Below are 14,677 nucleotides of genomic sequence, written 5' to 3' on the forward strand. Positions count from 1 at the left end.
AACAAAATTTTTTGGAAAATCTGAGCTGGCAGCCACACTCGGGATCGGCAATCCTTGGCAGTCCCATGGAGGATGCTGGTTGCGGAGAGGCACTGAGCCCCGCAAATCGTGGTGCTGCTGGGGCCAAGGTTCTTGTGGTGCCGTGGGATCGGGGCTGTGGGGGAGGCAGGGAGCTGCGTGGGAAGGCTCCCAGGACCTGCAGCTCCGAGGAAGTCTCTGCGTCCCAGCTGCCCGGAGCCGCAGATCCTGGGAGCCTCAGCGGTGGATCCCTGATGCTGACAAGGACATAAATTTTGTTGTGCAGCTGCAGGCTCCCAGAAGGGTTTGATTCAGGAAATGCCATCTGCTGGTATTGTGGAAACAGTAAAATTTTCTATGCTTTTCTTCTTTAATTTGGCCTGAAATAATAAGTCATTTCATAAAAGAAATATTTTCTCTAATGTCCAGAAGCAATAATGCATTATTTCAAAACAAACTAGTGGCTATTGTGCGACTTTTTGTTTCTTTCTCAATAAACTTCACAGTTATTATAGTATACTGGCATCTAGCAATGTTCACAAACTCTTATGTCCTCTCCATGGCCGTGGACCCTCCTGGGATGTTCCCACCACCAGCAGCAGGAGACTGGGGACAAGGGGACGTGTGGGTCAGGCACGGAGCCAGTGGGTTTTTGGGCTGCGCCGCAGTGTCTTTGAGAGGGGTGAGCTTGAATGGAGGCGGCTGGGCACCGCTCCAGCTACGGCATCTTGTCTGGCTGCTTCATCTCCCTATAGAAAACCTGTTATACTGGAGTCTCTTAAACACTGCTCTCCTTAGCAAAGCTCTGTGTGAATTTTTTTTATTTTAACCCATCTTTCTCAGTTAACTAAATATTCCTGGCCAGTTACTCATTAAGATGGGTCACACCTTAACTCCGATTGAGACTCAGTGAACAAGAGGTACAGCCCTGAATACATGTAGCTTTTTCTTGTTTACCTTGAGGTTGTGTGTTTTTTTCAGTAGTTTGTTATTTTCCCTTTCATGTTGTGAGAGCCTTTGGACTCTATTTTGGGAGGGCTCACAGTCTTTGCCACACCACTGTGGCTTTCTTTTTTTGCAGTGGAGACAAGATCCCAAAAAAAGAGCTGATGAAGCTGTTCTCTCTCTGAGCCTGCTGAACGTATGAACTGTGCTGAACTGTGTGCTAAAAAGCGCCTGGAAGCATCAGCATGGCTGAAACGTGCAGTAGTGAGCAAAATCAGCAGCGAGCTGGTTTGCCTGTCCCCTAATCTCATGCTTCTTCCTTTCCCCTGCAAAAAAGTACCCCCAGCCAGCGCTCTGCCTTCGTGCTGGGGCACCTACCTCTGCTTACTGCACCTACTCCCGTCAGCACACTCCACACAAATACCCTACAGTAGATACCACATCAGAAATATGGAGTATGCATTTATATTTAGTGCAAACAGAAGACATTGGTTGTTTAAACGGCAGCTGAATTAAATACTTGTATATTTGAGCATCTACGAAAAGAAAAAACTTGCTTCTGAAGATCTTATGTTAATTGTTTTCAATTTCATTCAACTTGTAGACTTTAAGAATTATCAGCTAAAAGCGTGGATCACTGCAGCAGGCTGCATGTTTAATACTTAAACCCCTAAAACTAAACCAAAAAAACCCGGTGTGAACTAGCTTTCACAGAGCTCCTTATTTTAGATGTAGTCTCTAGCCATTGCTGGGACTATTGGGGCAGCATCAGCCCTGGTATGTCATTCTGCAATTGGTATATCTGGCATCTGTCCACACCACAGCCAGGATGACAGCAGTCCTCCCTGCTGCTTGCTTTCTTGTCCTTTGTCCTGGCACTTGTCTTTGCATGGCTGTGGAGTGAACCAGTTGAGAGGAAGCTGATCTTCTTAAAACTATTTATTTGTTTTTATTTGTTTAGCTTCCAGTCAATTGATTCCTTGCTCTGGTTCTGTGTGCCACCAGGCCAACCTGGTTTACTGCATGAGTGCTAGCGTCGGCTCAAGGGAGGGCAGGAGGTGAGAGAGGGATGCAGTCTTAGGCCACCCCTCCTGGTAGGTTCTTGAGCTTAATGAACAGTGGCACCTGAAGCAGGCATAAGCTTATTTTGTGTGTCCACGCAAACTTGGGTGTGTGCCCAGGCTTTCTGTTGGCTATGTGCTCTTACCGAGGGTGTGTTTAGGATGCTTTTGCTGAATTGAGGTGCAAACAGTGAAACCAAAGCAGGCTGGAGAGAGCAGGAGTGGTACGGAGGAGACAAGAGCCCTGAGTAAGAATGTACAGGAGGTGACACTTACAGGAGAAGTCTTGAGAGAGCTAGCTTGGAAATGAATTTTAAAATTTGTAGGAATAATGCAGTACTGTCTCTTGACACATCTTGGAACCTTTTTAGAGTTTAATCCCAGCTATGACAGTTTTAACCAGCTCACATTTGGGTAAGGGTTACCACACTTAGCTGCCACCATCCAGCAGCCAGCTTCCAGCCTTTTGGAGCCCTGTCCGGGCATGCAAAGGACAATGAGTGACCAAGAGCAAATTGTGCCTAAATTTCATCTCATCTCCTAAGGTGAGATAACTGCTTTGGTGGACAAAGAGAATAGTGTTTACTGGGGCATTTTGTTTCTTTTCAAGGCTGCTGGTGCAGCCTGCTATAACATCCTCCTGGTCAGGCCAGTGAGGTGGAGGTGGGGTGGGTAGAGAACTGACTGGACTATTGAAGGTATGGGGAGAGAGTAGTGTGGTGGTGAGTGGTGGAGGACTGCTTGTTGGATGGCTGCCAGTGGCCTTGCTCGGGTGTTGACACAGTTCAACACCTTATTAACAGCCTCCATGAGTGGGCAGAGCTCACTGTCACCTGGTTTCTGTGACACCAAACTGGGGGAGGAAGAAGCGGTTGATGTGCTGGAGGGCAGGGCTGCTGTACAGACCAACAGCCTGGGGCATGGACTAGCCAGACTCGCCTAATTTCAAAGGCAAGTGTGCCTGGGACAGAATAACCCTGTGCAACAGGATGGGCTAGGCTGGACAGCAGCTCTGCAGAAAAGACCTGGGAGTTACTGGTGGACAAGCTGAGCATGGATCTATGGTTCTGTGAAATTTTCTGTTGAAGCTAGATTTCAATCTTAAAATGTGTTATAGAGACCTTAGGAATGGACAGAGTAATGATGCTTGAGGTGTTCGTAGTCCATGCAAACTGAAGGGTTCATGAATGTGTTGGTACTGAGGCAGTGTGTGTGATCACGAGAGGCTTGCCTGCCCTGAGGGCGGAAAATGGATGTGAAATGTGAAGGCTGCACGCATTTTTCTTAATGAGCGGCTTACAGGAATGTTTTAGCTGAAGTCCTGGATTGGTGATTTTATTTCTTTCAAGCAAAGCCACGTAGCAGGGAGAAACACATGGGGCTTTCTTTTTAATTTTTGCTTTCTTAAGTGTCCTGTAAGCAAGATGGGGGAAGGAGCAGGTGGCATCCTGTATGTGAATGTCGAATCTGTCCTGCTAGATAAAATGCAGAGATTGCTTCCAGGCTGAGAGGAGTATATTTTGGGAAGGAAAGAAGGAGGGAGTGGCATTTTTTCAGTTACAGAAGAATATAAATGTAACCTTTGTGCAGCAATGCTTTTTAGGTTACTCTGGCTGGAAATTAGGTTACTGTATTTAACACGTGCTAATGCTTTTTGTAATGGAGATCCTTGTAACATTTTTTGTTTTCCAGCCTCCTGCAAATGTTCACTTATAGCACAGCGAGCAGAACTCTGTACGTCGATGAAGAACTACCAGCAAGCTCTCCACGACGCAGAGGTCCTCTGCCGAAGCAAACCCCACTGGCCTGCGGTACGGTGCTTGCACGTTATAAAGACCAAAATGGAAACTGCTTGTTCTTAGGGCTTCTCTCCGTGGTGGGGATAGGGCTGCTGAGGGCATTCTTGGAAGAATGTCACGGCTGGAAATATCTACTGAAAGCTAAGTTCTTCATAGGACAAGTCTTGGAAAGTCCTTAGCATGTTTTCAGACAGTGGTGGGCAGCCGGTGATGTGGTTTTGTTTGTGCTTGTGTTAGGGCTAGTGCTGCAGCTTGGTGGCCGAATCAGGTCCCCCAGGCTCCAGCAGCCTGGGATGGCTCTGTGGTTCCCTTTGTGGGATGGGGTGTCTCAGGCAGTGGGTAGCTTTGCTGGCCTGCTGTCTTCTCATGAGTAGCTAAGATTGTATTTCAGTGTTTCCCTCCCCTTTAATACTAAGTGTTCATGTCTCTGATGCCTACCTGCGTTATGGTGATTCATAGAGGGGGTTGGGTTTTATCCTTTTAACGAAAGGAGATGCTACAAAGGAGCACTGGTCATGGGTAGTCTGAAGCAAGCACCAGAAATGCTGTTATGAGAGAGAAAGGGAAAAAGCTTGTGGTGCCTGTTGTTGCTGCCGGCTGCTTGAGGGTAGACTGGGTGTGTGAAGGTTCAGCTCACCTTGGGTTACACCTTCAGTCAATCCCTCACCCTTAAGGGGTGAAACTGCAGCACAGTTTTGGCCAGATAAAGCCCCTGGGTGCTACCTGGAGAAGGCAGACTAAGGAAGGGGTTGCATGAACCCCTTATCTGCCTGCCTCTGCACAGGGGCTGCAACTAGCTCTCTGTTTCCAGCTGGGGAAGGGTGAGCAGAGAGGTGCCACCTGAAGCACCTAGTTTTTGGCAAGTTAGGTGCTTGTCTCTGAAGGCTGTCTTGTCACCCATTAAAACTGCTCGTGTTTGAAGGCAGTTCATAACCTTCCCCCGCCTCCAGTTTGCCTTTCTGTCTAGAATAATTTCTCTTCAAGTAAGGAATCCATCTCGGGTGGCGTTGGCTGGGTTTCTGTGCAGAAGGAGAAAGATGAATTACGCACATTCAGATGTTTTCTTGAAGTGTCTTCTGTTTGCCTTGATTCCATGGAAATGTGATGCGTGTCAGTCGTAGGTGGATAAAGATTTCGTTAATCACATCTCTGAAGAATGCTAATTGAAAATGAAATTTGTCATTGCGGCGTAACCAGCAGTGTCACAGAAGACACATTTCACTTGTGCTTGTGTGTGTGTTTGAGAGCTTCCATGTAAGCTGTACTGATCCGGAATCCGTGTTCTCCAAGAATTCTGGGTATCTGCTTTTTGTATCTCGCAGCATCTCATCCAGTGGCAGAGATTAGCTCAAACGTGTGCTGTGTAGTTAAAAAAAAAAAAAGTTTAAAAATAGACTGTAAAGTTAAGCTCATTCTGGGAGTAACTCCTGAGAGGCAAGTGTTTGCCTACCAGTACCTTTTGTCTTATTGATAAATGAAATGTAGTGGCTTGCTGAGTTAACTGGGTGAAGCTCTTGGGTTCATCATAGTCATCAGAGCAATAGACAAGTTTGTTTCTTTTTAGTTGCTATGAAATCCAGGTGCTTGGACTCTCTGGGGCAGGGGCAAGTTTCCAGTTATACTTTTGTGTGGTAGATAGGAGTAGGTGCCCTCCTGTCTGGATCCTGCCTGTTGCACAAGGTCCTGCCTGGACCTCACCCTTCAGTCTGATGCCTGTCACGGCTGTTTGAAAATAGGAAAAGGAAGGTGGCAGCAGTGGTCTCTGACATGTAGGGGCCTCTGGTCCCTGGGCTGAAGTTCTGTTTTGCATCTGTAGGTATTTTGTCCATAGAACAGCTCAGCCCTCCCCCGCAGCTTGGATGAGAAAATTGCTTTTGTGGCCCCAGAGGATGAGGCCAAACAACCTTGTAGCCTCCCCAGTACAGTGGAGTAGTCTTGACAGCAATGTCAGGTTGGTCAGGACCTCTCTAAAAAGGTTTTACAGAGGCTGTGCAAGTGTCAAGATAAGAAGGTCAGGGTCAGGCCTCACAGTTTCTCTCTTCTTACTGTAATCAGGAAAAGAAAAATGTATTTCATCTTGACAAATTGGTGTGTACTGACACTTCTTGTTCGGGTCACCAAATGACATATGTTAATTAACCTGTCCTACACAGTGCCCATTACTTTCTTTTGGTACAAGCCTCCTTCTTCCCAATAGTAGAAAGGTGAAGATCATAATGCATCTCAGCTTGAAGGGCAATATTGAAAGTGTGAGGAAAGTACTTGCTCAGGAAGATAATGTGATAATGGATTTTTTTTTTTGCATTAGTATGAAGAATAGAAAAGTATATCTGCTTATATAACCTACACTAGTCTCTTGTACTAGTGAAATTGTACTTTGAGCGCAGCCTAGGGGCATTCATGTGGCTCAGAGGTGGACTTGCAGAACACACTTCTGTCTAATAAGCAAGAGACAAATGTTTAAATGTACACTTAGTTTCTTTTCATTCTTTAGGAAGTAATTTCTGTAGTCAGATTTGAACTGCACAATGAAATCCATGGGGAAGTTCAGAGATGATGCATTCTTCCCTTGCTACTAGTAACAAGTGACTTATCCCCAAGCTGACTGCCATACCTGTTGGCCATGGATGTGTTACTCTAGAATGTGGGAGATATAGGATAGGCTAAAAGGTTTCAGGTTAAGTATTGGCAAGTTGCTCTAAATTCATAATGTTGTTGGTCTTATCTAGCCAAATTAGGTGAAAAATAATCTCTGGCCTTGTAAGACACTCAGCAGAAGTGAGTGTGCCCTGAAACTAAATGTTGTTCCCTCAGCTGCCACCTCCAGCCTGCCCCATGCCACTGCCTTTCCCATGCAGCTTCATTACTGGTGTGTGAAACTGTTCTCTGGGGTATTGAGCCCTGTGGAATATGTAGTAGTCTCAGTCTCTGGGGAGACAAATACCCCTCCTAATTCTGCATTAAGTGCCCCCTGAGGAAAGGAGCTGTGGCTTTGGCCAGGGCTGATGTAGCAGTGAGTTCCTGGGGGATTATCTTTCAGTGAAACGGACTGACTTTCCTGTAGTCTTGTGGATAAAGAAGTTTGATATCCAAAAAGCGTGTTATTCTTCACCTGCAGCAGTTTGTATGCTGGTGTCTTGCTGCTGCTTCAAAATGATCCTAGGTTTGTATGTTTCCTTTGTGTGAACAGGGCCACTATGTGAAAGCAAAAGCTCTTTCTGGATTGGAAAGGACTGAGGAAGCATTGAAGGAGTTTCTCTATTGTGTTGCCTTAAATCCTGAATGGAGCTCAATGAAGAAAGAAGCCCAAAAGGTATAAAATGTGTTTCCTGGCTGCTTCTTGGCCATCATGCTGCTTTTGCCTCTCCAGCTAAGTAAAATTCTTGTTATTTCAGGTGACAGTAAAAAAACAAAGGATAATTTGATTCAGTAGATTCTCCAATAAACCTTATTAGTATTATGCTGTGAGGCACCTCTGGGGTTTTGTTGGTGCCTCAGCCAGAGTAATTATATATTTTTGGATTCAACTGCAAATCTGTAGGTCTGGTCACTGCTGTTTGTAGATTATACTTGCACTATGTCAGCTGGATTTGAATACACCTGGATTTCGTAGGCTTGAGGCCCCTAATTTCAGCACCCATCGGAAAACTTTTACGTGGGAAGTGGTGGAGGGTTGGGACAGGGAGATGTATACTGTCCTGTCTTTGTAGTGGTTTGTGTAACTTCCCATAAGGAGACACACTGCTAACCAGCTGTTGTCAGGTTCTCCATGAAAGTCCATACAGACAGCTTTTACAGAAAATAAATGGGCATTTGGCAAGGTGCTTGGTGGAGACTGATGAAAGGGGGAACAGGTTCTACACAGGTTTTGGCTGGGGGTGGATTATGCTTGAGGGTAGAGCAGATGGATGCGGAGCAAGAGGAGAGCTAAAACACATCTCCATTAACTGATTTTGGTTGGAGAGCATGGTCTGAAGACTTCTGGAGTTAGGGGTCTGAGGGTCAGAGTGGAGACAGGAGAGGGATGCAACCGATTGCCAGCCCTGGTGGTCCTGGGGAGCAGAGACCTTTGGGAAGGGAGGTGGATGTCAGAAGAGCACCCTGGGTTGTGTCTATGGTTGTGATAGGACTGCCAGCCAGGTTTCTGTGGGCACTGGGGAATGCAGGGTGTACTGATCATTGCAAGCTTCTTGGCATCCAGAAGCTATGAAGTTGGTGTATCTGTGTTCATACAAAGATAATTATCTCTGTTGTAATTACTATTTCTCTTCTTTTTTTTTTTTTCTCTTTCTAATTGACTAGATAATGTGTGAGATGTTTTTCCCAGCCTTTGAAAATGTGCATGATAGTCTAACTGCACCTTTCTCTAGTCGAACGTCCCATACAAGATTGAAACCTGCATTTCTGAGTAGCATAAACACACAGTCAGCTGTGGAAGATAGCTCTGTTGCTGGGCCCTCTAAGGTAAAGTCAAAAGCTTCCAACATAAATAATACCAAAAAGTAACAGGAGGATCTGTCTGATCTGTGTGACATTGTCTTTGTCTGCAGTTATGTGCACACTTACTTTCATGGTAAGCCTGTTTTCTCTATTGCTGTTGGATCTCTTGTTGATATGTATTCCCTCAGAAAAATTACAGAGTAGTTTGGGTTGGAAGGGACCTTCAAAGCTCATCTAGTCCAAGCCCCTGCAATGAGCAGGGACATCTGCAACTAGATCAGGTTGCTCAGAGCCCTGTCCAGCCTGGCCTGGAATGTCTCCAGGGATGGGGCATCTACCACCTCTCTGGGCAACCTGGGACAGTGTTTCACCACCCTCAGTGTAAAAAATTTCTTGCTCATATCTGGCCTGAATCTTCCCTCCTTTAGTTTAAAACCATTACCCCTTGTCTTGTCACAACAAGCCCTGCTAAAAAGTCTGTCCCCATCTTCCTTATAGGCCCCTTCTAAGTACCAAAAGGCCGCAGAGATTGAAACTCTTTCTTCAGAAAACAATGTGGTGCCTTAATGTGGGGATCAATTACATTTGTGGGCATTTTTTTCCACTCAGGATTTTAGTGTGACAGGAACATAATTTCTGGAGACAGGAGCAGTAAGGAGGGAAGTGGCCCTATTTCATGCAACTGAAGAGTGGCCTTGTTTGATGTGGACCTTTTCCCCTTATTAAGCTCATTGATCTGTTGTTGATGTATACAACTTACAGGAAAGAAACAAAGCGAGATTGTCTCATGCTGCATATAACTGTTCTTAATTTTTTTAGGATACTGTGTTCAGGTTAACAAAAACCCCGTCCCAAGAATCTGATGTATTTAGAAGCACTGATTCTCCTGTTTCCCATCACGTTCTGGATCTGTATTTTGAAGATAACAAGAAGTCTTTGGGAGCTATTCTCTCCAGTTTACCTGGAGCTGGCTTAAAAAGAAAGCTCTCCAGTGATATGAGGGATTTACAAAGCTTGGATGTCCCCAGTAAGATTCCTAAAAAAGGTTTGTATTGTGGCTTAAAAAGGGGTTTTCTCTTGCACATACTTAAAAATGATAAACCACTTTTTTCCTCCTCCCTTTTTATAGGTTTCAGTGATACATTCCGTACAAGGACTGTAATAATATTTTGTTTTCTGGTGTGTCTGTTTCTGCTGTAACAGCCTATTTACCTTATGCCAGAGCAGTTTTGATTTGTTTGGTGAATTCTGTATTTTATTTTCTCAAATGGGCTATTTCTAAAGTGTAATCCGCTAGCAGTTTAGTCTTTGCGTTGCTGGTGCCATTTCCATTTTCTAGGTTTCAGCTGTATAGCTGAACTTAATTGTCTTTCTATACGAAGGAAAGATGGTGGTAAGCCTGGAAACTAATCTTTAACTGGCATCAGAAGCAGTCACATGCAACTTTACATGAAATTTTCCAAGCGAACAAAGAAACCTTTTGAAGGGTAATAAGCCCCCCAGTCCTCTGTTACTTGATAGCTGTGCTTACAATTGGTATGCTTCTCAAGCTTCTAACAAAGACCTCCAAAGTGATTTTAGTATCCTGGGTTAAGAATGTTGAAGGCAATATATTGCACTGAGTAGCGAAATAATCAGTTAAAAGGGACTTTGAAAATGCTGCTGTATTAGTGTCCATTTTTTTGCTTAAGAGAAAAAAACAACCCATGCCACCTTGACAGATCCGACTTTTGCCTTGAAATATTAAAAGTCAGGTGCTGCTGTCTGTCTGCGCCTCTGCAAATGTTCGGTGTGTGGCCCGTTCCTGGTCACGTTGCTGTGAAGGGAAAAAACCCTGTACTGGTCTGTGAACTGCAGACTCAGTAAATAGATTGTGAAATCTGACCCGCCTATATCTTCACAGCGGAGGCCAGAGATTGCATTTTACCCCAAACCATTAATTTCTGTTCTGTGCTGGATCCCGGTGCCGTGTTACTGTTTGCAGAATCATCACAGTTAGGTTCTGGCTATTAGTAAATGCTAATGTGTGAGATGTAGGTTGAAGATAACACTGTTTTTCTTTGTAGGCCCCACAACACCCATGCCCTCTCCCCTGTCCCATCTGTGCTTGAGATAAACCAGATGCTGAGCTTAAGTTATCCTTTAACAAAACATCCTCGTGTTTTAACTTGACATAAAAAGCTGAGCGTTTGTTTTTTAACAGTCAAGAATTTGGTTAATGAAAAGGACATGGAGGCAGCATTTGTAGCTCTTTTGCAACTCTCACTTAGTAACAAAGATGCAGATTGTAAAAAAAGTTGCCGAATCAGCTTGTAGAAATGTCACAAGAAGCTTGAGCTGATAGCTCTTGAGCTTAAATGCTGCTCTGTGAAGTTTGCTGCTGTTGAAACCCGTACCTTCCAAGTGTGTTAACTACAGGAATACGTACCAGCCCTGAAAATGAGGGTGGGCAGAATTTTAAGTGAGGTTTTTTGTCTCTGTGTTTGCAGGGTGCTGAGCTAGTGAAATCAGTATTAGCTAATGCAACTCCCGTACTCCTTAAACTTCAAGCTGTCTGAAACGTGGGATTTCCACAGCAGTGTATTCCAGAAGAGTATAAGCTTTTTTTAATACTTGTAAGAGAAATTACCCCTGCTGAGAAATCTATAATAAACACTGATTAAATAGTTTGACTGTAAACAAATTCAATTCTGGACTTAATGTACTTTAAACATCTGGCCTGGCTGATGTGGGAGTGGTGATGGTGGTGGGAAAGCAATAACAGAGTATTGTAAAAACTAGACTTAAAAAAAAAAAAACAACCATTTTTGGAAAAGCAAATAATGGGTATTCAGCTCTAAAGTGCTTTCTCTGGCCATAGATGTCATCCTCTGCTCTCCAAAAGATGTCCTGCCAGAAACTGTAAAACTTAAAAGGAAAGTATGTTTATTTGGAACAAAACTTCAAAAAAGAAAAGAGAGAAATTAGATTCTTTATGGAAAAACAACTTGAACAACATCTTAAACTGCAGTAATGCTTAAATATTTACTGTAATCATCTTCTGAACTATACTTAGATGCAGAGGTTTTACCTGAAAATGCCATCCTCACTTCAGGAGAGGTACCAACAACTCTGGTGGATGCATCGGACTTCGAGTGCTCCCTCTGCATGAGGTACGACTGCGTTGACCTGGGATTAAGATTGGAAAGCCTTTCTAGCTTCTGAAAAAGAGTTTTCATGGTGTCAGAAGGCAAACCTGCCAAAGAATGTCTAAATCTTTACTCTGTTCCTTTTTCGTGAACCTTGCATCTCGTGAATCTTTACAGATGTTGTTTTCTCAGTTATATGTGGTTTTATCCATTGTTTACCACTTCTAGAAATGGAAACCTTTTTTATATGCTTAGATAAAACTGTCACCTGTGATTTATTTACCCAGAAGCAGGAAGGTAAAGGAGTGGCTAGATCTAGTTACTCCTTTCCATAGTTTGGGAATCTGCATTGTTTGTGTTGGCAGCTTAGCTTTTCTGCTCTGTGTTCTCATGTTCAGGTTGTTCTACGAACCTGTTACCACTCCCTGTGGACACACCTTTTGCCTCAAATGCCTTGAGCGTTGCCTTGACCATAATCCACATTGCCCACTCTGCAAAGAAAAGCTGTCAGAAGTAAGTATGTCCTTGCCCTAATTAACAAAAATACAAAGTTGTGCTCTTCTGAAAGCACGTATGTGGGGGGTTTCTGTGCTCTATTCACAGACCAGAACAACACAGTAGTACTCACAGCATCAGGCTGTGCACAGACCTCATTTTCTCCAGGATATATTTCTGTCATTCCTTGGAAGACAAGTGGGGTTTGTTGGTGCTTAAAGGCACGGAGGCTTCCAGTATCACAATCAGGCTCCTGCCTGGGGACTTCCATCCATACTCCTGTTCCTACCATCTCTTCAGTCTGTCTCTACCTGCAGTGAATGAGGAGTGGTTGCTCCTTGGTCAAAACTTCTGCTCCAGCAGACGTAACATGTCTTGGAGTACTTTTTGGGAAGCCTCACAGCTCTAGGTGAAAATAATGGATGAATCTTCTGCAAAAGCAAGGAGGAGACTGCCTTTTCTTGGTGGTAGGACAACTTCTGCCAAAAAAAAGGGCCATAGTTGAAAGGGCACCGGAGCGAACCTTGTATCCTAAAGTGCAAGTTTTTGATACCTGAAGACTGGAAAGGAGGAGGGGTCAGTACGGTACTGAGCTAATGTGCTGTTTAGCCTTAGGAAAGGGAATGGATTGGGAGGAAGAGATGCTTAATGACTTCTCATCGTCGGACTTAGGAGTTGACTCTTCCTTGCAGTTTCTGGCAAGCAGAACTTACAAGAAGACCGTCCTTACTGAAGAACTGATAGTCCGTTACTTGCCAGAGGAATTATCTGAAAGGAAGAAAGTTTATGAGGAAGAGATGAAGGAATTATCAAAGTAGGCTCTCATTTTACTACTGACAGCTGTTACAAAAATGTATTTTTAATCTAAATTACTTGAAGAAGCTTTATTTGCTTATGAAAATGCACAAAAGGAATGAATTTCTAAATGAATGTGCCAGATGTTTTGTGTTTTTGACATGTTTGCAGATAAACAAACAATATGCTCAGATGGTGGAGAGGCACAACAATATTCTTAAAATAAAGTTAATTGTTTTTTCCTCTGAAACAATGTAATAGCTTTAAAAGTTATAATGGGGGTTTTCTGGGAGCTGAAGTCTAATTATAAATGGGTTATACTTCAGGTCAGGAAAAGTTCAAGGGCTCACTATTGTCAGTGACTTTTGGATCTTGCACTACCACTCGGCTAAAAAGAAAAATAAAACATGCAGTTAAGCCTTAAAAAATACTATGAGGTTTAGCCACCTTCTTCAAAATTTAAGAGCTTTACTGTGCTTTGGAATTCTCTACCACCTTGCTTTGAACATGGTTGGTTCTTAGGCACTATATTACTATAAAAAGTTATTGCCAAAATCTTACTACTTGTATTTAACTATTGATATACACACATTTGAAAAATTGGCTATTTTTTCCTGACTTTTCCTCTATGAGGGTAGATTAGAAGGGTTGTTTCTTTAATTTGCTAACAGAAAGAGTCCTGAAATATGTTTATCTTATAAAAATGAGAAACTTTGACCAGATGTGTGTTTGCAAAGAATGAGTCTAAAGAAACCACTGCACTCGGTGTCATATTAAGGGCTTATGCTGAAAAAAGCAGTACCCAGACAAAAAGCTGATTTTTTTTTTTTTTTTTTTAACAATTATTTTGCAGTTTGAATAAAGATGTTCCCATCTTCGTATGTACCATGGCCTTCCCTACCATCCCTTGCCCACTCCATGTCTTTGAGCCTCGTTATCGTCTAATGATAAGAAGATGCATGGAAACTGGTACCAAGCAGTTTGGCATGTGCTTAGCTGATGAATTAAAAGGGTAAGGAGATGAGCTGAGGATGTTTTGTTGTTGCAGAAGCTGTTGTGATGCTAGTGGAGTAGTACAGCACAGTATACTTGTCTCCCCAAACCACTGTGATTCCTTCTAAGTCCTGTACAAAGCAGTAAAGAAGTGTCTGGCTTTTTTGTTCCGTATATTAAACATTCTTTTTGACACAAAGATGTAATGTTTATTACTCCCCTGTTGGATGGATAGCAAGAATACAACTCATCCTGCTACTCCAGGCTCCAAAAATAGCATTTAATTGTCTGTGTGGTTGAAAAGCTTTCTGGCCTGTTTGTTCTTGTGAAAGCTGACTGTCTGTATGAGGCTGCTCCTCTGTCTGCTTAGTTATAAAAGACAAAAATAATATTAAAAAAAATCCAAACCTTGCGTAGTTTTCCTGCATAGGTGATATCATTTGAAAGAGACACAGTATACCCTTGTCTGAGAAGCCTGTTCTGCTGCTGAACGTTTAATTTTGATGTTCGTCTTTACTGCTGTGTTGCAATGTCTAAACTACCTGCAGTGAGTGTGTTACATTGTCTTTGTACTTGATGTTAACCTTTAATTCATTTTTGTGAATTCTGACACTGGTGTTTTTCTGCCTGCCTGTGTGGTGACTGAATACTAATCATTAGATGAAAACCTTCAGGGTTTGAACTCCTGTATAGATAACAGTTTCTTAGGTGAAGGGGATAAGAAGATGCTTGTGTGGAAAAAATGAGGTGGTCTTAAGAAAGGTCTGCTTTACAAGGTGTAATAGGTAGTTACTGACTTCAGAAGATGCGTTGGAGTGATGCAGACTGTAGCATGGGTGACCAGTGTAGGAATTTTTAAGGATGCATTAGACAGGTATCCTCAGGAGCAGCATTTTTGTAGGTGATCATCACTGGAGCTGAGAGAAGGGCACTCATAAAGGGACTTGGCAGCCTTTCCTTGTCCAGTTCAGTGTTTGTTTTATTTTATTTTGTTTTATTTTTT

The 14,677-nt window shown here is 43.2% G+C and overlaps 1 protein-coding gene across 2 annotated transcripts in view; it reads left to right on the forward strand.

Annotated features, from left to right (window-relative positions):
• The window catches only part of LONRF2 (LON peptidase N-terminal domain and ring finger 2), a 37,273-nt gene that overhangs the window by 13,442 nt on the left and 9,154 nt on the right, over window positions 1–14,677 (forward strand). For both annotated transcript variants that reach the window (XM_065061330.1, XM_065061324.1), the window contains exons 2-9: window positions 3,717–3,835; window positions 7,014–7,136; window positions 8,126–8,287; window positions 9,083–9,308; window positions 11,319–11,415; window positions 11,790–11,904; window positions 12,579–12,700; window positions 13,535–13,693. In XM_065061330.1, the coding sequence (XP_064917402.1) occupies window positions 3,717–3,835; window positions 7,014–7,136; window positions 8,126–8,287; window positions 9,083–9,308; window positions 11,319–11,415; window positions 11,790–11,904; window positions 12,579–12,700; window positions 13,535–13,693 (1,123 nt within the window). The remainder of the gene's footprint in view (window positions 1–3,716; window positions 3,836–7,013; window positions 7,137–8,125; window positions 8,288–9,082; window positions 9,309–11,318; window positions 11,416–11,789; window positions 11,905–12,578; window positions 12,701–13,534; window positions 13,694–14,677) is intronic.

Source organism: Columba livia, chromosome 1 (assembly GCF_036013475.1).
Source record: "Columba livia isolate bColLiv1 breed racing homer chromosome 1, bColLiv1.pat.W.v2, whole genome shotgun sequence".
Lineage (NCBI taxonomy): Eukaryota > Metazoa > Chordata > Aves > Columbiformes > Columbidae > Columba > Columba livia.